The 20,994-nt window shown below is 48.9% G+C and overlaps 2 protein-coding genes across 4 annotated transcripts in view; one reads left to right on the top strand and one right to left on the bottom strand.

The window, feature by feature from the left end:
* Nucleotides 1-6: 6 nt before the first annotated feature.
* Nucleotides 7-1,260, top strand: MEA1 (male-enhanced antigen 1). The gene is made up of 3 exons (XM_031603346.2): nt 7-402; nt 493-595; nt 666-1,260. Exons 1-3 carry the CDS (start codon nt 142-144, stop codon nt 827-829), a joined length of 528 nt encoding a protein of 175 aa, XP_031459206.1. The 5' UTR covers nt 7-141; the 3' UTR covers nt 830-1,260.
* The window catches only part of PPP2R5D (protein phosphatase 2 regulatory subunit B'delta), a 29,685-nt gene continuing 9,833 nt past the window's right edge, over nt 1,143-20,994 (bottom strand). For all 3 annotated transcript variants that reach the window (XM_031603339.2, XM_031603338.2, XM_090134622.1), the window contains 11 exons: nt 20,368-20,460; nt 19,760-19,890; nt 19,284-19,343; nt 18,487-18,595; nt 17,284-17,337; nt 14,477-14,647; nt 12,448-12,575; nt 10,288-10,389; nt 4,796-4,868; nt 4,239-4,355; nt 1,143-3,926 (listed from right to left, as the gene is read on the bottom strand). In XM_031603339.2, coding sequence (XP_031459199.1) covers nt 3,789-3,926; nt 4,239-4,355; nt 4,796-4,868; nt 10,288-10,389; nt 12,448-12,575; nt 14,477-14,647; nt 17,284-17,337; nt 18,487-18,595; nt 19,284-19,343; nt 19,760-19,890; nt 20,368-20,460 — 1,176 coding nt within the window. In that variant the 3' untranslated portion in view covers nt 1,143-3,788. The remainder of the gene's footprint in view (nt 3,927-4,238; nt 4,356-4,795; nt 4,869-10,287; nt 10,390-12,447; nt 12,576-14,476; nt 14,648-17,283; nt 17,338-18,486; nt 18,596-19,283; nt 19,344-19,759; nt 19,891-20,367; nt 20,461-20,994) is intronic.

The following is a 20,994-nucleotide window of genomic DNA, read 5'->3' as shown; positions in this document are numbered from 1 at the left end:
GGCGGGTCCCCGACGGAGCGCCGCGGGGCGGCCGAGGGGGCGGGGGTCCCTCCGGAGGGCGGCTTCCGCCGCGGGACTACGGCACCCACAGTGCCCGGCGGCGGGGCGGCTTCCGGGTGGCGGCGGGGCCGCGCCCGGTGCATGGCGGTGGCGCGGAGGATGGGGCCGGAGCGGGTGTGTCCCGAGGAGCCGGGGCCGCCGGAGGCCCCCGAGGGCGCGGCGGGATGGAGCGGCGACGAGGAAGATGAGGAGGAGGAGGAGGAGGAAGAGGAAGAAGAAGAAGAGGGGGCCGGCGGGTACCTGTACCAGCCGCTGAGCCAGGAGCCGGAGCAGGGCCCCGCCGAGCCGGGCCCTCCCGCAGGCGGCGCCGAGCCGGGCCCCGGCCTCCAGGAACGGCTGCAGGTAGCGGGGCGGCGCGGGGCGGGGGGCGGGGGGGAGGCCGGCGGCGGAGGGAGCGCGGCCCCGACGCACCGCCGTCCCCTTTTGGCGCAGATGCTGAGGCTGCACCTGCCCGAGCCTCCCGCGGACAGCGAGGACGAGGAGGAGGAAGGCGCGGCGGCGCAGGGCGGCCGCGGCTCCATCCCCATGGACCCAGGTAACGGCGGCTCCTCGGGGGCTTCGCGGCTCCGCGCCGGCCCGCTTCGCTCACGGCTTTCTGCCCGCAGAGCACGTGGAGCTGGTGAAGAGGACGATGGCGGGCGTGAAGCTGCCCACGCTGGGCATCCCCGCCTGGGCCAGCCAGATCTCGGACGAGCAGTGGCAGGCGGTGGTGCAGCGCGCGCTGCAGGCCCGGCACGGCGCGGGCAGCTCCGGGCCCGAGTGGAAGTGAAGCGGAGCGAAGGCTGAGCCCGGCCCCGCGGCTCATCCTCCCTCCGTCCTCCTGCCCGCCGACGGCGCTCGCCGGCGCCCGCGCCCCCGTTCCGCCCGTTGACGCGGTCCGACCTCCCTCCCTCCCGCCCGGCTCTGGCCGCGCCGTCCCGGTGCTGCAGGAACCGCTTCTGACCCCGTGTGCGCGGGCAGGGCGCGTTGCGACCGGCTGTGCCCGGGTCGGCACGGGACAAACGCCGTCCCGGAGACCCCCCCCCCCCCCCCCCCCCCCCACACACACAGTGCACGTCAGCCAGCGCAGGTCGAGCCCAACGTGTCTTTCCAAGAGATCGGTTTTATTTAGTACTGTACATACAGGGACATCTGTACAAAATCCAACACTTTCATACTATGTAATGCTCTACTGAAAATAAAGTACACCATATGTACATATGAACTGTAAGCAGCTTAATACTCGTGTCCAGGGGGTGAACGCAGTAGTTAGTTTTGCTCGTTCCCTCCGAGGAGGGACCACGTGACGTGGAAGAGGCAGCTCCAGTTCTGTCCATTTGGCTGATGTGGGGAAAGGCAAAGGCAGAGATGAGCATTAACGCTACCGACCGGCTGTGGAGTAAGGGGCAGCTGTAGTGTGGCAGATGCAGGCCTGCGCGTGGCAGAGAGCACCGACGTGCTCCCCCCACCTCTCATGGTCCCCTTCTTCAAAGTCCAGGACTGGAATGAGGAGGCAGTAAACTAATGGCAATGGAAGGTACCGAGCGCGAGGTCCCTGACCCGGAACGAGACACACAAAGCTATGGGAACGTGGCAGCCGCACAGCACGGAGGCACCGCGCACCACCGCCCTGCTCCCAGCAGCGCTGCTCCAGCCCCGGCACGAGGAAGGAGCATCCCCAGCCCCGCTGCAGGTAGCAACCCTCAGTGCACTGCAACCCCGCCACCTGCCGCTCCCGCCCGCCTCCAGCGCGGCGTGTCTACGTGCTGCGCCAGGCTCACGTGAGGTAATCGACTGGCAGCTGACCATGAGCTCAGAGTCATGTTCAAAATAAGCAATAACCTCCCTGAGGTGTTTGTAAGTCTCCTGATGAATTGGCCCGGTGCATGGAGCCAGGGGAGGCGGGGTCCTGCATGGTGTGGGTGATCCCTCCCCTGCTCACGCTTGGCAGCTGCTCCCAAGAGATGGTGGCATGCCTGAAGGGAGCTGAAGAGAGCAGGGGGCACTGGATACAGAGGGAGAGAACAGCTTGGTTTGGGTGGGAGGAAAGGAGATGCGCTGCACACCAGCTCCAACCTGGAAGGGGTCTGCTGGCGGGGACAAAGCAGATACACCAGGACCTTCTGCACTGACCTATGGATGCTGCAAAGCAGTGTCCGACCGGCACCGACTCCGTAAGCTCCCTGCACTACTGCCATCCCACTCAAGCTTATGTGTCAAGCAAGCAAGCGCAGCAGTAAGAAGCAAAGACCACTCCCTTGCTTATCACCTTGGCCTGGGACTGAATCTGCACCACAAGAAGGTAGAAGACAGAGCTCCGAGAGCTGGATCACAGTAGCAGCCGAGTGCTGCACAAGCCCCTGGGCTATCGAGTGCGCTCTAAATACTAAATGAGCACAGCACAGCACTTCCCTGCTGCACCACGCAGCCAACAAGGGCCTCAGGCCACAGCAGGTGCTGAAGGAAGAGGCGAGGCAAACTGCTCAGAGCACCTACAGAAGCAATTCGATGGTGGCATCTCGCCACTAGTCATAAAGAGGAGACAACTGAACACGCACAAACTTGGCCTGGCCCCGTAAACGTGTATCCATTGCTTCCACTAATTTGCAGAAATGACTTTAGCAGCACAAGCTTCCTAGAAACCCCAGCCACTGCAGAGCTAAGGATGGGAACCACAGAGGGAAAGCTGCGGGAGTATTTTAATTGAGCAGGAGGAGGAGGAGGAGGAAGAAAGCAGAAGTCAGTGGCTGACACCTGCTACAAAGCAGAAGTTAACTCTGGGCCCACAACTACCCAAGACATTGGAATGGAGACGACTTAGCGAGGACCAACACAAAGAGCTGAAGGGATTTACTTTCCCACAAGAGAGCTTCTAAGGATGCTCTAAAAGGAGGGAAGCAATAAGATGTAGTGCTTGCACCCAGCTATACTGGGGGTGGCGAAGCACTGAACCCCCACTCCACCAACAGGGGAACAGAACGGGGGGCTTGAGGCAAAAGAAAGGTGGAAGCAAACATCTCCTGCTGTACGTGAGCCCTCCCACTGCAGAGCTGTACCCTGAGGCAGGGTGGGGAGCTGGCAGAGCCCCCACACACTCTGCCAGCCGTTCCCACCGTGCGCTCAGCCTCTGGTCACCGCAAGCAGCACTGGGGCAGGCACAGCGGAGGCGGGCACCTGGGATGGCTGCGGCACACTGAGCCACGTGTGGCGGTCTCCAGCCAACACACCTGGCTCAGGCTGGGTTGAACTGGGCAGCTCAGGCTGATCCTGAAGCCTGACAGATCGACCACACTGCGCCGCTGCCCAGCTCAGCCGCCCCGCAGAGGTGAGCTGCGGAGGGACTGGGTTCTCTCTAGTGCTTACAGAGAGCCCAGAGCAGCTCCCTTCAGCCCTCCTTCTAGCAGAGCCACAGGAAGCACCTGCCTGCCCTGCAAGGCTCCCAGGAAGAGCAAAAACCAGGCAGCAGCTGGAAATGAAGCAACCCCTGCCTGGACCTGCAGGGCAGACAGGTTCCCTTCACACACGCACACTGTGTGTGTGGAAGGAGGAGGAGAAGCAGGAGGATATGGCAGTAGTGAGATACAAGGTACAACATAAAAACAGATCTATCCTGCAGGGATGTGGATGGAGTGGAGGACAGGCACGGCTCACCATGTTCATTCCTTATTATACATGAGAACCGAGTGCATTTCTGTGACCCCTGGGGGAAAAGGATGGGACATAGCTTCTTGGGCCAGCTTCTGAGCCCGTCAGAGAGCCTCCTGGTTTGAGGTGAGAAACTCTTCTGCTCTCTTGTGGGCCTCCAGGGCTTTTATAGTGTAGACGTCCTGAGGAAGCTCAGATTTCCGGCGCAGCAAAACCTTCTCCTTCTTAATGTCTTTCAGCATCTACAGACAAACCAAAGAAGTCAGGTATCTGCAGCACACCCCTTCAGCCCCATACAGCCTAAGGCTTCCCTTCCTCTGATACCAACTGCTTTGCTGGCTGACATAGTGACGTGCTACAGAACAGGCTGAGAGCCACAGACCACAAGGACACAGCAAAGTCCTACTTGCATAGGCTGATCTCTAACAACCAGGAATTAGAGTAGGGGGCATTGACCCTCAGGACATTTTGAATGAGCTGTTCTGTCTGCTGGATCCTGCACTAACTGGTCATGTCCAGAGCAGTTTCTGGAAGGCCCCTCGTCACTTACACACCTGCACAGCCTCTGTCTCCACTGTTTTCTTCAGTAGCTGAATATCCTCTGCAGTTGGGGTCTCCGTTTCCATACAGCAGACCAGAGGCAATGAAGGAGGTGCATAATACATGGGATACTGCAGATAACACAGAACACTGGGGAATGAGCACATCACCCAACACCAAATTTCCTCCCCTCAGCATCCTAACAGAGCATGACACACTTTTTCCAGTCGCCCTTTCTGGTGCTCTCAAAGGTCACAGCATGTGCACAGTCAGGAAAGGAGCGTTTTCTCTCATCCATTTTTGCCTGTGGCACCCAAACGAGCCACAGCAAACTGCATGTATAGCCACAGCCAAGAAGGGAGCCCATGAATACACACACCCTGACGAGCATAATTCAGGAGGTTGAAGTCTAAACTGGTGAAACACAGCCTGAAAGGGACAGACCAACACTGCAGCTGTGTGCACAGGACTGAGACCAGGTGCTACAGCCTGCTCTCATGAGCTCAGGAAGCAAGCCAAGCTCCCCCAGCACATTCTTGTCCTGTTTGTCCCAGATCCTGCTGTTACGCACCTGAGGATTCAGCCGGGCCAGCTCCTCTATTTTCTGCCACATTTCTTCTCTTTCCTTCATCCTGAACCTTCCCCTGCAGAGAGAGAGAGAGAGCGCACAAGTGAACTCCTGGGGGCAGCACAGCTTTCACCAACAGGAAAACAAGAATAGGGATAGCAGAAGAGCACAGGTAAGGGAAGAGCTGCTCAGCCCTTTGGATATCCAAGTTTTCAATCTAGAGGTGAGACAGGGCAAGTAGAACAGATGTGCTGCAGCCAGCCCAGGGAGGGAGGCAGGCAGGCATGCTCCTTGCTCAGCCCAGAGCACAGTGTGGCAGCAGCAGCAAGTGGCACAGGAACCTTCTCCTTGTCCCTACTGCAGGAGCACAGCTGAGAGCCTGGTTTCTGGGATAAACAGCTCTTCAGCTTGGCACAGACTTTGCTGCAGACCTCATGTGACCGTTCAACTTGGCTGCTTGTAAATCCCAGGGCAGTGACCTTTCCCCCGCAGAGGTGACCATCCACCGCTCCTTGCTATTCCCTTCTACATTTTAAACCTCTGCACTAAAATCTCTGCTTCATTTCTCATTTTCAATTTCTCTGGCTTTTATCCTAGCTACTGGTCTACCAAGAGTCCTGCTTGTCCATGTCAAGGAAGCCCTTATACTCCGTAATTGCCTCCAAACTGTAAGAAAGGAGGCTATACACGATAATGTGATCTTTGCCACATTTGCTTTTTCTTAATTCTTAGTACAAGGCCTCTAGGGGCTCCCTGGGAAACATTTTAAATGTCTGTTCCTTTTTCTGTCTACAAAGAAGCAGACTCATCTTCAGCTTTTCAAACTTGTCAGTCTCACTGGATAAGGCAGAGGTCCTGTAGTAATCACGAGGTATTGTGCAGTTAAAGACTGATCCTGCATTACAGCAATCCAGTCAGCCCTCTCTCAGGCAGCCTTAGGAACACCACTTTACTCCTAAAACAATAAACTTCATGTTTATTTTAGAAAACAAGCACAATTACTACTCCATTTAAGTCTCCACATTTGCAAATAGAACAGCAGTTGACTACAACCTCATATTACTGTGCACCAGCAGGCCCTGGTCTACAGTGACCTCTGCCAGTGAGACAGCAGAAATGAGCTGTGGAAGCAGCTGTTGGGACTGCTATTCACTGGACCAGGCTGAAAGAAGAGCAAGCAAGGGGCAGGGCAGGAATGGCCCTGCAGCCTCCAAGACACTCTTCTGTGACAAAATTGTCTCCTTTCACAGGGGAGATACAAGTAAATGATGTTGCCTCCTGTAAGAGAAACAAGTCATTCCAGATATGACTTATTCTATTACAGTTCAGAATGCACAGCAAAAGTGTTAAGGGTACATGCATTTGCTTGTATATGGTTGAAGTTTTAAAGACACAGATGGCATTTTTACAATGGCCTTCAGCAAAGGCCATACTTCTCAGATAAACTCATCTTCACAAGCAATGCTTGATTTTCTGAGGCTCGTCCCTGAAGTGTCCCTAAGAAACAGCTAAGAGCCACGCTGACTAGACCAATAAGGGACACCTGGTGTTCAAGGTCCACTACAGACTGCCTGATGAAGGGGAGCCTGTTAATGAGGCTTTCTTACTTCAGCTGTAAAGGCATTGTACCCACAGGTCTCATCTTGATAGAGGATTTCAACTGTCTGTCTGTCTGATGGGAAAGCAACACAGACGACTGCAAGTCATTGCAGAAGTGCATTAAGCACAGCTTCCTGATCCAAGTACTGAACAGAACAACCAGAGGTGAAACGTTACAAGACTTGGTGCTCATCGGTGCAGAGCAGATCATTAAAGAGGTTAATAACTGAGGCAGTCTGGGCTGTAGCAAGCATGCTACATGCCCATGTCAAGGAATATGGGCTTGATGAAGAGCAGAGTCAGAACCTTGAACTTCAGGAGAGCATAGCAGTTCCAGCTGTATAAGGAATTATTAGATAGGATCCTTTGAAAAACTATCCTTACAAACATATGAATGGAACAGAGGAGGCAACTCTTTAAGGACTCCTTTCTGAGAGCACAAGAGCTCTCCATCCCCCCAGTAGGAGAATTACACAGAGAGAGCAGGAAACCAATAAGGCTAAGCAAGAACCCACTGGTCACTCTGAGGGAGAAGAAGGAAAAGTAGAGGCAGCAGAAACAGCGATGGGTGGCCAGGAAAAAAATATAGGGATGCTGTCTGAACATGAAAAGTTGGGATCAGGAAAGCCAAGATGCAGATGAAACTAGGCAAGGGATGTGAAAAATAACAAGGGGTTCTACAGGTACATTGGTCAGAAGAAACATGGAAAGTGAACACCTGACAAATGAGAATGGTTCTGCCCCTTCATCATATGGGCTAGCAAGAATGGACACAGAAGACTGATGTACTCAGCAAGTTCTCTGTCATAGTCTTCACTGGTAGTCAGGCTTCTCATGTCTCCCACATCCCCAAACCTGTAGGTGAAAGTTGGGGGAGCAAAATCCCTCACACTGTAACCAAAGAGTAAGTCCAGATGAAGACCATGGTGTCTGGAAAAAGGAAAACATCACTCCCATTTTTAAGAAAGGAAGATCAAGAGAACTGTGGAACAGTGAGCCTCACCTCATGTCCATGCTGGGAAGATTATGGAACAGATTGTCCTGGAAGAGATGTTACAGCATGTGTGAGATGAGGAGGTGATTCAAGACAGCCAGCACAGCTTCACCAAAGGCACATCATGCCTCACCAATCTGGTGGCTTTGTGTGATGAAGTGATGGTATTGGTGGACAAAGAAAAGGCAACTGATGTCATCTACCTGTACTTATATGAGGCCTTTGACATGGTCCCACACTATGTTCTTATCTCTAACCTGGAGAGATATGGATTTGAAGGCTGGACTAGTTGGTGGATAAAGAATTAGTTGAATGGTCACAGCCAGAGGGCTGAGGTCAACAGATATACACCCAGAGAGAAGCTGGTGATTAGTGGTGTGCCCCAGGGGTCCATCTTGTGACCAGTGTTCTTCAGCATCTTTATTTCTGACAAACAGTGGGACTGAGTGCACACTCAGCAAGTGTGCTGATGACATTAAGCTGAATAGTGCAAAAAGGATGCCATCCAAAGGAACCTGGACAAACTTGAGAAGTGGACACATGAACATAATGAAGTTTAACAAGATGTTGCACTTGTGTCAGGGCAATCCCAGATATGTGTACAGACTGGGAAAAGATCTCCTTGAGAGCAGCCCTCTAGAGAAGGACTTGGGGATCCTGGTGGATAAAAAGTGGAGAATGAGCCAGCAGTGTGCATTTGCAGCCTGGAAGAACGACAGTATCCTGGGCTGCATCAAAAGAGAGGTGGAAGAAGGGCAAGGGAGGGGATTGTTCTCCTCTGCTCTGCTCTTGTCAGGCCCTACCTGCAGTACTGTGTCCAGACCTGGGGCCCTAAGCACAAAAAAGATGTGGAGCTGTTGGAGCAGGTCATGAAGATGCTCAGAGGGTTGCAGCACCTCTCCTGTGAAGAAAGGCTGAGGGAGCTGGGCTCGTTCAGTCTGAAGAAGAGAAGGCTCTGGGGAGACTTCATTGTGACCTTCCAGTACTTGAAGAGAGCTTATAAGCAGGAGGGGGACTGACTTTGTACAGGGTCTGATAGTGATAAGACAGGAGGGATAGCTTTTAACTAAAAGAGGGGAGATTTAGATTAGACATTAGGGAGAGAAATTTCACTCAAGAGGGTGACGAGGCACGGGAACAGGTTGCCCAGAAAAGTTGTGGATGCCCCACCCCTGGAGGTATGTACCTCCAAGGCCCTGGGCAGCCTGATCTGGTGGGTGGCAACCCAGCCCACAACAGGGGGATTGGGACTGGGTGGTCTTTAAGGTCCCTTCCAGTCCAAGCAATTCTATGATTCTATGGTTTGTGGATCTTTTCCAGAATAATTCTCCATAAGCTACACATTGGTACTGCTGTCACCTTCAAAAGCTGAGAGCAGGTATAAGCTGTAAGAGATAGAAAAAGCCTGATGGAAATGGCAGATAGACCTCAACATAAATAGTGCTCTGACTGTGACTTAAAATGTATGTTGGGATCCAGGAGTGGGCTTCACAAATGCCCTAGAACAGGGAAAATATTAAAGAATCACAGAATCTCATAATTTGGAAGGGACCCACGAGGATCACTGAATCCAACTCCACACAGGACCACCCAAAATTCAAACCCTATGTCTGATAGCATTGTGCATTCCTTTAACTCCAGCAGCTCGGGGCTGTGACCACTGCCCTGGAGAGCCTGTTCCATGCCTGACCACCCCCTGGTGCAGAACCTTTGCTACCAATCCACTGCTGTGTTATCAACTGGCACCTACAGTTCTTCAATTCCTAGCAACCCCCACATCAAAAGGGTCCTTTGAAAGACTAGACAAGGCAGATAGATGTTTAGTATTTCCTCTGTCTTCATAGAAGCTATACCAATAGCCCTCAAAGGGCCCTCAATACCCTTTTGGGTCCTCAAAGTACCCCCCTCATATACCCCCTCACATACCAATACCCTTTGGGCCCTCAAAGTACCCCCTCCTGAGGCAGTCACTAAGCATGCACAGAGCCTCTGTGCAAGTCACAATGGGGTGCACATGCCACTTGTTCCCAGTTAGGCCCAATATGACTTCATGTACGGACAGCTGTTGGGATACGTCTATCATTCCAGAGATACAGGTGACTTCTGTCCCTTCATAACTTGGCAGCAAAAAAGTTATTAATGCCATCAACTTAGAAAATGCAAAATACTCATTTCTCCATATACGTGTTACCCATCCCCAAACTCCACATCTCAACTTTGCTACTTATTGCTCTTTCACAAAACAAAGCCAGCAGAAATCTGACTTGGGAAAGAAAAAGTTTCTTTCTATCTTAATGAACTGATTGGACTCACCAATCACTCTGAACACAAGGCAGCAGAAAGAGCACAGTGTTTTCTCTTTACTGCATGATGGCACAGATACTTGCTGAGCTAAGATTTTATCCCCACCATTTGCTCTTCGAAGTTCCAGATATTATTCCATCTTTATTACTGAAAAACTGAAAGCATCCTGTGGTGCAAAAGATGCATTATGCTCTCCGCAGCAAAATTATTCAGAAAACACTTTCTAAAGCAGCAGGATTCTACAGGCATTACCAAGACACATAAGAACTGCTAAATAATTTCAAGGCAGACCATAAGCTTCTCTGTAAAGCTAAGTAGACTTTTCACACTGCAGTTTACTTCCTCATGACCCAGAAAACTCTGTCACTCTTTTCCAAGCTAACTGCTTCAGCAGAACTGGAAGGATTACCTGATCAAATGTTTAATAACTCTTCTCACTTCCACATACAGTTACTGCTGAGGAGCCCTCTACTTGCTGATAAAATGATTTGCACCACCCTTTTATTCCCCCTCTGTCTACTGGGATCTACCAGTTGTTAATGTATTCAAAGAGACTCCACGACGAGCTCAAGCCACTGGACAAGAAGCTCTTACTCACTTCTGCTTCTCTGCCTTGTATTGCTGTGTGCAGTCATCAAAAAGCTTTTGGTTCATCTCCATGAACAGTTTTAGTGCATTGTAGATCAGTCCATGGATCGTCCTGCAAAGAAAACAGGAAAGGAGAACAAGTCATGGTGGTATCCTCCAGATTCTCAGCCCTGAGTTAGCCCCAGCAGCAGAGACAAGAGCAGTCACAGCAACTCATACATCACAGCATTGGTAAAAACCCTACACAGCCCCACTTCTTAGAGTGGAAAAACCCCTTCACAGAGATAGCATCTGAGACCATCATACAGAGAAAGAGATGGAGTAAAAAGAGAGAAAACTATTGGGATAGTCCTGCTCTGACTGCTCTTTCCAAGTGCAAAAACAATCGCACTCAATTCCTATAGTCACAAACTGGAGAGAAAGGACTCTAAGGACCTTTTTAGGGTTGTTCAGAAGAGGGATTTACCTAATCTAACTCTAGTGCCTTCCACTATTAGCCTCAAGATGCAAAACATGACTTTTTTGGGCTGCCCAGTGTTTACTCATGAGTTTTGCTACTGAGCTGCCCAAAACACAGACATCCAACAGCCCTGGAAACGGAAAAGAGCAGAGGGGAAAAAAAACTGCCTTCGTGTCAGTAATCTACATATAGGTTACAATGTGCCTGAGCAGATTCCGTGACAAAGACCCTCTGCAAGGAATAAAAGCAAGTATTCAAGCTGACTCTGAAATACCTGAGCTGCGGGAAATGATGAGACTATAGATGTGAGCCCTGGTGCATCTCCAGCTCTACAGATGGAATAAGGAAGAGAGCTACAGCCTTGCTGGATTTATGCAGTCTGACTGACAAAACAGAGAGGAAATGAGCTACAGGAAGGAAAAGGAGAAACTGAGGTACTCAGCCTGTGCTGAGACAAGGACAAGGGCTGAGACAAGGACAAGATCAGGGCTAAAATAAAGAGAAAAGAGGAAAACACCTTTAGGACCTCCTCTGCAATGCCAACACAACAGAGACAAATAAGAAAAGTAGAAAGAGCAGAATCAGGAATGTTGACTGCAAAAGGAGGAAGAAGAACTGGCAGAGCATTTCAAACAAGAACATGAAGTCCTTTTTTGACCTCTGATCAGATGCAGTAACACTGAGTGGGAGAGCACCTATACACACACACCTGTGCATGTATGTGTGCCTGTCTGCATATGCACGTGTCTGCCTTCTGCTAAACGTACTCATGGAGTGTGCATGCTTTGGTGTCTGCATGTGTAACTGACAGACACCAAATGGAAAGTGAGCAGGACAGCTCAGCATGGAGATGTTCATACATTCAGACAAGCCTTGCCTGGTGGCTCAAGTCTGTGCTTCCTGCTACAACTAAGAGAAGGAAAGAGTCAAACAGCAGGCCAGTAAGGAACAATTCTACCTCACAACCCTGTCTTCACTACCACAGCATACTCCTAACACTCCTGGTCTTATACAGTCTCCCCACAATTAATTATTTTGGTATTTCCATACTCTGGAATAAAAGATGACTTTTTTTTTCCCCCCCCATCTCCCTGTATTTTTTACAAGAAAGCTTCAGGATCTCAGCTGTGGACTAAGCACTTTCAGCTAATGCATTAAAAAGGAGTTCTACAATTTGATTTAAATGGATAAGAAATCAGAGGAAGAAGCAGCTGGAAGACAGGCTAGCAGGAAGTTTAGGGTTGAACCACAACACAGACAAGTACCAAGGGTGCAGACACAGGAGGTAATCTGACATCTGCCTGGCTGGTTCTGCTTTCTCTATTCTTTCTGTACTCAAGGGCAACCAGGTACACACATTAGGTATCCCATCACAATTGGGTGATCATCAGTTAAAAAGCAGTCAAGAATCAGCTGGAAAACCTACAGCACACCTCCAGGAGACCTGCAGCTAGAGATACGCAGGTATCAAACTCTGGGTAGACTTAACAGCCACAGTGCTGACCCTTGCAAGATGTCTGAGACCTTACAGGCCACCGTGGTCTGCTGTGGCACCTTCCCACGCCGACACTAACAACACCCCCTCTGTCTCAGCACCTGGTGTCACCGAGTGCCATGCATCATTGCACTGTAGCAGCATGCCCCAAGATCGCTAGTAGGTCAAGCAATCCTGCATGCACAGCAAGTGCCAGGGCATGCGGAAAGACCTACTTGTTCCAGTGACTCTTGGAGTTCTTGTAGAGCGCTGGAAACATGATCGGGAGAATTTTGGCTGCGTTATCGCTGATCAGGCTCATGATATATTCGTTGTTCCAATAGTACAGTGCTCGCTCTGCCACCTGCAGTGGGAGAGAAACCCGTTCTTGGAGAGGCTCCTTCCAGTAACACCTGTGGTGCACATGGAAACTGTGCAGTGCTGAGACCAGAGCTTACCACCACCCAGTTGAGGAGCAAACACTTTCCCGCAGCACAGGCAGCAAGGCTGACCTTTGCTAACTTCTGCGTGGCCATTTTTTTCCCTTTGCCTAGAGTTCTTTCTCTTATGGCATTTAACCAGACACTTCTCACTTTCCTGGGGTAAAACCTCGTGTTCTTAACCAGGCAAGTCCAACATTTACTCCAATGCTCTCTACACAACACTCGAGCACAGTAACATCATCCTCTTCAGGTCACGGCACAGAACAACTCCAGGACTCCTGCATTTCCTCAGACTGTCGTCTGTAAAGCTCCACAGCTACCATCCCACCCTGACCTTCTCTCTAACACAGCCTCCCTGGGCATTTGAGCATGTTTCAAATAGCAGGACCACAATCCATCTACTGATTTAGCATGGGTGAAAATATGGAAAGTCTTGGGGCAGCCAACTCTGCTCCAACACATCAAACAAATCTAGCAAGAGAGATTCAACCACACTTCTTCATATTTAGCTACAAATTTCAGCAATGTAGTAACCAAGCTGACAGGTGAATTTCTGCACTTAACACTGGCTTGAGGATGAGCTAAACACCTGGGAAAAGAGGCATCTAGTCTGTTCTATATTTTGTCTGACAGAACTCACTATATCCTCTTAATATATCATTTCACATGAGTAAATGAAGTGAAACTCATCTTGTGTTCACTTACCTAGCCTTGGTTTCCACCTATTATATCTTGTTAAGCCTTTGACTGCTGATTAATGCACAATCCACTTGGAGAAAACTCTCTCCCACACCAAGGTATTCAGACTTACTAAGAAATCAATTCTCACTTTTGCTCTCTGACAAGTTGCAGTCACTAAAACTGTTTACTCTTACTGTCTGGAACACCTTTGAGGTTTATTCCCCTAGACTGTGAAGTGTTCACAAGTTGCCCATGTTTTTCAGTCCTGTTTTGCAAAGAGCTGAAGAAGAGGACTGGTCTGGTACAGGATGCCTCTTCTCCAGCCTTTCCTTCTTCCATTCAAGTTCCTTTTCCTACTGTACTGTTCCAATTTCCTACTGTAGCTACTTTCATGTGCAAAGGTCTTGTTAGCCCCTTGGTTCCCATCAACCAAACAAGTAGTTCACGTCCAATTAATTTTGATCAAGCTTCCCAAGTCCTTTCCAGAGTCACTCCCTTCTGGGAAATTTTTACACACAACCTAGGTTGATCCCATTTTTGGCTTCTGAACACAACTTTGTTCCTCACTGTATTAAAAGACACTGCAAGTGACTGCCTCACTGTGCAGTCACACCCACCCTGGGGGTGAGCTACGTCACCATTTAACACCCCACCCACACCTGGGCAAGCCACTTTCACGGAACAAGGAAGAAGCAGACTACTACTTTCAGTATACCTATCATCAACGCTGGAATAATACAAAGAACCTTGTCTGAAGCCACTCGTGTTCCACAGCCTCTTTCATCAGTCTCAGTCTAGTACTGCAGCCAGCTTGGACCTACAGTGACACTGTGGTGGATCTCCTCTGTACTGCATCTGCTAGATAAAACAGGAGGTGGCAGAGTACCTCTGCTCCACCTGCTGCACAGCACAGCAGGAGTGGATCCACTCATCAGCTTAGTTGCCCCTTTGGATGAGATTGCTCTGTGGTTGGGCAAGGACTCTCACTGCCTCCCACCACATGGAACCCCAGTACTCTCTCTGGTGGCACCACTACGTGCCACTGGTCCACAGAGACAAGCTCAAGAGTTGTGGCATAACCCTCACATGCCAAGTGGGTTACAAGTCAGACCCCCTACCCACTCCCTGAGCTGGGACCCACCTGGAAGTGTGGGCTGGAGACGCACTTGGCCAACTGCCTGAACAAGGGCTCCATAACTTTCACAAATTCAGATGGCTCAATCACATCCAGGATCTCTTCCAGCTCATTTAAAAACATCACCTCCTTGGGACTGTGTGTTTTCGGCCAGAACTTCAGCAAGCCCACAATCACCTGAGTAGGAAGGGTACAGACATAGTGTTAGAGACTGAAAGTTAACACAGAGTGTGAAATAAGATTTTAAAAGTCTGGTCACAACAGCAAAGAGAGGAAGTAACAGAAATAATGATACTCTCAAGAGCATGAGTTACCAGGGAAGAAGGAAGAGAAAAGCACAAACTCTGCCAAGTTGCATACAAGACAGCAGTGCAGCCCAGGATGCTAACATTTGGTACTACCAGCACAAAGCTTAGAACTACTTCTTCCCCCAGCACACTTTAATAAGGAAGGATCAACTCAGAGTGGGCAGGGGATGCCAGATGGCGCAGAGCAACAATGAAAGATCAACCAGTAAAATCAGAAATGCTATGGGGAAGGTGATGAAGGAATCATTATTCAATATACCACAGAGCTTGAACGCTAGAAAGTACCCAATAAATAATGCAATGGCCACATTCAGGGCAAGCAAAAGGAAATACCATTATATACAAAGGTAGCTCATTCTTGAGGACTTTCATCCAGAGTCCAGACTGCTTCAGAAAGGAACAGATAAGTTTACAGAGGCTAAACCTAACGATGATGATGAAATATGACAATACAGATGCAACTTCTGTCTGAGGAAACTATTGCTTACAAGATTGTGGAGGAATATACTAGGGGAATATAGAGCTATATCCTACTTTATTTATTAATATCGCTTCCTTGCCTAACCACCTACTTCTAGGTACTGTCAAAGACAGGATCCATGATCTTGCAGACCTTCACTCAGTTGGAGCCATCAGTATGGTGTTTACAGGAATGCTAACTGTGTACCAACTCTACAGACACTAGATTCAGACAATTCCTGGTAAGAGCTACTATTTTAAACTCTGTACTTCAGTCTGAATCTGAAGCAAACATATGAGAGAAATTTTACCTCAACACAAGGTCAGCAGTAGGCAAAGCAACAGCAAGATGAGGAACATCTGAGCCACCAACTCAAGGCTCAAGTAGCAGTTTGGTATCCTCAGCATTTGTTGTTACTCAGGTCTGCTGTTCAGGTAAGAGTCAGCTTCAGTGACTCAGACAGTTTTTCCTACAGCTAAGGTGGTGCAAGATGTGTTGAGTCTGTGTTCACTATTACTTAGCACACCTGAAGTCTTGCTCACCTGGCAATCAGTCAGGCTGCTGTAATGTAAGAGCTACCATGCTCAGCCTTACTGAGCAAGGTTTGGGTGGCACACTAAGTGATTGCAGACCTAGTAAGACCTGGCCTCCTTTCAGCACTGGTGGCAATATCTGCTACTGCAGTCATGGCCTTGCTGGGGCATAACCCCAGACTTCAATAACTCCAGTAACACCAAGAGTCTATTCAAAACATTCACAAGCAGGATGTTTCGACAAGACTGTGGTAACACTGCCTTGGTCTATATGGTAAGGACCCTATGCAATGGCCCACTGACAACAAACCAGAGCTGTCTCTCTAATCCAGGGACTGCCAGCTAAGGAAGCAGTGATGAGCTATGAAGCTTTACTATTTGAATAAGCTTCAGAATGAATCTTGGAAGTATTGACAGACTTTCCCATTTCTCTCTTACCCCTCACCCTACAGTGAGAGCTTTGACAGGAGGCTGCTAGGCTGGATTTCAGCTACAGGAAGTATTCAGCATGATCAGGAAGCTACTTTACACAATTTGTTCCAGAGCAGGCTTTTAGGAACACAGAAAACTGAGGTCCTACATTTAAAAAGGAAGAAAAGAAAAAAGCAAGGAGATCTGTTTCAGCATTCCAGCATTAGAGCTGCAGAGCCAGAAAGCTGACCAGCTTCCATTGAGCACCAAAAACACACACATTTCAGCCAAAGAACAGAACGACCTCAGCTAGTGTTACTCATTAAAATGCTCACACTTTTTGGTGCTCCCTGCTACAATGACACAAGCACATGGCCATCTGCTGTTTTGAGGTTGCAAAGCTCAGCTCTGTAGAAGACATTTCCTGGCCTGCAGTAGGTGGAGAAACATTTGTCTCTTGCCAACCCTCTGCCAAGCCAGCATATAGTCTGGCTAACACTGCATGCCTGCATAGCCAGTAACTGGAATACATGAGGGACCCACTGCTCACACATTTTAGAACTTGCTGTTTCAACAGCACTACATCCTGAAGGCATATGTCTCTACACTGTGACTTAACACTGTGGAGTTAGCATACTGATGCTAGAGCAGGAAGAATACTTTCATCAAGAAACAGGGGCCTGCATAAGTAGTCTTTTGGGTTCCAGGTTCATAGCCTCATTCTGACAGTTTTTCAGCCAACTCTGACAGACTGAACTCTTACTATTTCAAAGGCTTTGCGAGTTCATGCTGGTTCCACCAGGTGTCAGAAAGCTATTTGTTTTGTCTCTGCAGAATCCATCACTGGCTCTGCCCTGAAAGGACACTTTGCTCCAATATCTGAAGCACAAAAGCAAAAATCAGCCACGTTCTTGAAGCTTTCAGAAAGGCTTGCACATGAGCAGCACCATCTATTTTGCCCACAGAGTGCCAAGCAAGTTCAGTAAATAATCTATGTACCCCCCAGACTCTGTAGCCTCTTCTCACACTTTCTGAACCCTAAGGAAGCTGTGAAGCTTTGGGGATTTGACTGTCATGCAGAGGTTAAGAAAGGTTACTCACCGGCTCTGTCAAGCTGCTGTCTTTCTCCAAGAACTGTACAACACAGTATGCCAACTGCAGGAGAACACATGGCAAAATTAGAGCTTCTTCAAGTGTACTGGAGATACAAGCAACACCACCACCCACAACTGGAAGTAACGTTAGGCCCTCCACAGTGTGTGCGACAAGCAGACAGCTGCAGCTCCAAATAAATCCAGTTAATCATATAATGACTTATGTTGGAGGGGACCTCAAATATCATTTAATTCCAACCCTCATGCTGTGGGCAGGTTTGCCAACCACTAGATCAGGCTGCCCAGGATCCCATCCAACCCAACCTTGAATGTCTCCACCCATAACCCCTCTGGGCAACCTGTTCCAGTGCCCCATCATCCACTGAGTAAAAAACTTCTTCATATCTAACCTAAGTCTTGCCTCTTTTAGGTTAAAGACACCCCCCCCTTGTCCTAACACTATCAGACTGTATTAAAAGTCAGTCCCAATTCTTCTGATGACAAGTGGCCCTACGACTAGATAGGGCCTGAGCTTAGCGAGTGCATGCAACCTTAGAGAATGAGTCACCTAGAGCAGTCTACAGCTAATGCACTCTAATGCAAGCACAGCCACACACATGACAAGGAGCAAACCTGAATACCACCCAGTAAAAACAAGGTTGGGAGAATAAACATCACTGTTCAGCATCCATTTTCTCAAGTTTTCTCATCCATCTATCTCAAGTCCCGATCTCCACGTTTCTCTTCTTTTATGACTTCTAAATGGCAAGAAATTAATTTCTATGCCAGTCCAGCAGTCCAGCACACCAATCCATCTGCATATCTCAGCAGTGACTAACAGCTGACACACCACATACAGAGGCTGATGAATGGAGCTCTGAATTTTACCTCTCGTTTTAGTAATGCACCAATATTTCACAATCTTCCATCACAGAGAGGCAAAGCAGATCAGAGCATTAAGTCAGCAGGAAGTGGAGGATACCTTCCTATCAGCCAGTGCCAAAAAGCACACTCATAACGCACACAGGCCCAGACACTGCAAGGCTGGGACAAATCACCACAGTAAAGAGGTAGTGAAAAGCCCCAGATGTCTTACAGCAGGAAGGTCATGTAATATAGTAATGCAGCCTGACGAATAGCTACAAGCAAGCCTGAATAAGTACTATTGCAAGAATCGCATTCTGCCCTGAAGATTTGAAGCACTTCTCACCTGTGGGTGGTAGACACTGAGAGATTTCACTTTGTGCAGTGGTAACAAGACCCTGATGAGGAACATTTTGTGCTCTTCCTTCAGAGGCAGAGCAAACCCATTGATTATGCTGAAAAGAAACAAGAATCTCATTAATTTCTTTATCCAGCAGAAACACAGTATGTCTCACCACAGAAGAATAAGTGAGATGCCTTAACTTTCATTAATAACTTGAGAGAACACCTACCACTGGAAGTACAGTTGCTGGGGCCCAATCTTGCAAACCATATCCAGTGAAAGCATGCTTCCTTATCAGGCATAGCAGGGAAAAGCCTCTAAAGGAGCTAAGGCTCCACGCCTTTCTGCGCCAGAATAAGCCCAGGAACCTTCAGACACAATTTAATAGAACCTCTGGGGAAGTCCAGCACAGAGGTAGCCCAGACATCAAGGCTCAGCTTCAACAGAACAGAATAACAGCAGTGTAAGAGAGGGCTGTTTCTGCTGAAGGGCGGTTAAAGCTCTGGAGGAAGCTGCCCACTGCTACAGTTTCTCAAGACTGTGAGAAGCTCTTTTGCCTCAGCAGGCAGTAATTGTGGCTGGGCTCAAACTCAAAGGAGAGCAGACAGATGTGGGGAAGAGAAAGCTATTACTGCATTTGTCAGCAGGATGGAAAGCACTGTGTGCTTCACCAGAGATTCTCTGAAAAAGATAGCACCTGCAACACCAGCTGGCAGAGGGCACTACTAGCTCACACAGCACACTGAGCTAGGACATGTCATGCACTGTGAATGCTCTGGGACTTACAAGACCATCTTTACCTTCCTAGGATCTCCAGCAGCTCAGCAATCCCATTGTGATGCTCTGTTTCATAGATGAACCTGAAGAGAGAAGAATGTCATTGCCAAACACTGGATCCAGTCTGATAAGGAAAAGGAAGGAAAAACAAGGGAGAAGGGTATTTTCTACAAAACAGAACTTGGAGAAGACAGTTCAAGATGTGAAAGATGGAGGCAAATAGTCTATTCACTGCTCCCTGATCAGCACAGCTTCAGGGAAGCTAACATTCACCAATCCCAACGTTTACTACGTATGCTGAAGACAGCAATACCAAACCTTTGCTGCTCTTAGGCACAGGCCACAGTGGTATCCATACCAAAACAGAATGGTTTTGGTAACTAAGTAACTAAGTTACTTGGCTAATTCAAGCCTAGATCAGAGAATCTAATGCTCAGAATCTCTCTCACTGGGTTGTACCAACCATTCATCAAGCCAGTGGCACTAAGAAACCCCTCACCTGTAAAATATATTGTTGATCTGCCGTCTCACATACGCTCGCAGACCCAGGAACTTCCCATAGATCCTGTGCAGAATAGTCTTTAGGAAGTCACGTTCTCTGGGGTCTTCACTGTCAAAGAGATCCAGCAGCTGTGGGGACAGAAATTCAGTGTCTGCACACATGACTGTCTGGATGAGGCTATGAGCAATACTAGGCAGTGCTCCTAGTCAGGAAAAGTGGCTCCTCCAGTCAAGAGATGCCTTCAGCATCTTGAGCACAGTGGTCATCTCCCTAGCTACAAGTTGTTACCATCAGCACTCATATTCTAAAGCACAGCAATGGCCTGGACACTCTCCAAAGCAGTGCGTTCCCATGCTCCCCCTGCAAGGCCCCCAGTGCCCCTCTCCCACCTACACAATGATAACAGATTCCAGAGACTACAGCTTGCATGCACTCTCGCCCGGCTCTGATAGTTCTAGCTGCTCTTTCAAGAAAAGACTAAGAAAGAAAACCTTAATTATCTAATATCTTCTGATTAAACTGGACTATTTGCATAAAACTTTGGTCAAACTGCTGCATGTCCTTCACAAAGGTGCTGCACAGTCACAGGGGCTATGATTACTTACAGACAGTACAAACTTCTGGTCAATGTATTTCTTCGCTATATTTGGTTGAAAATCAGGTGACTCCAAGAACCTGAGGAAGAACTCGTACACCAGCTGCAGGAGGAAAAAAAGATCGCTTAGAAATCCTCCTCACCTTCTCATCCCTGTTTATTTCATATTTTACATGTTTTCCATCTCCTGAGGGGCTTGAAAGAAGACTGGAAAGCCTAAGGCGGGGCACAGAAAACACATGAATACGCATTTCCTCACCCACTGACACTGATTCAGCTGCCCTCACTATAATGGGCTATAGAGCAGTGGCACATAATTCCCCAAGTCTGCATGAGATCTCATCATTTCAGGTCCTGCCAAACACAAAAGCCACCTACTCAGATCAAGACACTAAGCCTGGGAAAATCTCCTAGCTTCAGTCCCCACCTCTACAGAGAAGAGAAACCTCCAGAAGAAAAGACAAAGGCTTAGATTTATTAGAATCATAGAATAGAATGGTTTGGGTTGGAAGGGACTTTTAAGATCATCTACTTCCAACTCCCTGCTATAGGCAAGGACACCTCCCACTAGACCAGATTGCTCACAGCCCTATCCAGTCTGGCGTTGAATGCCTCTGGGCAACCTGTTCCAGGGTCT

This window comes from Phasianus colchicus, chromosome 2, assembly GCF_987193195.1.
Source record: "Phasianus colchicus chromosome 2, bPhaCol1.hap1.1, whole genome shotgun sequence".
Lineage (NCBI taxonomy): Eukaryota > Metazoa > Chordata > Aves > Galliformes > Phasianidae > Phasianus > Phasianus colchicus.
The sequence above is the reverse complement of the archived record's forward strand: the minus strand, read 5'-3'. Positions and strand labels throughout refer to the sequence as shown.

Bases quoted from the DNA above. Each gene is read 5' to 3' on its own strand.
- MEA1 (XM_031603346.2), top strand. From the start codon at position 142: ATGGCGGTGGCGCGGAGGATGGGGCCGGAGCGGGTGTGTCCCGAGGAG. The intron at 403-492 runs GTAGCGGGGCGG...CTTTTGGCGCAG, and splicing joins GCCTCCAGGAACGGCTGCAG to ATGCTGAGGCTGCACCTGCC. The intron at 596-665 runs GTAACGGCGGCT...TTCTGCCCGCAG, and splicing joins CTCCATCCCCATGGACCCAG to AGCACGTGGAGCTGGTGAAG.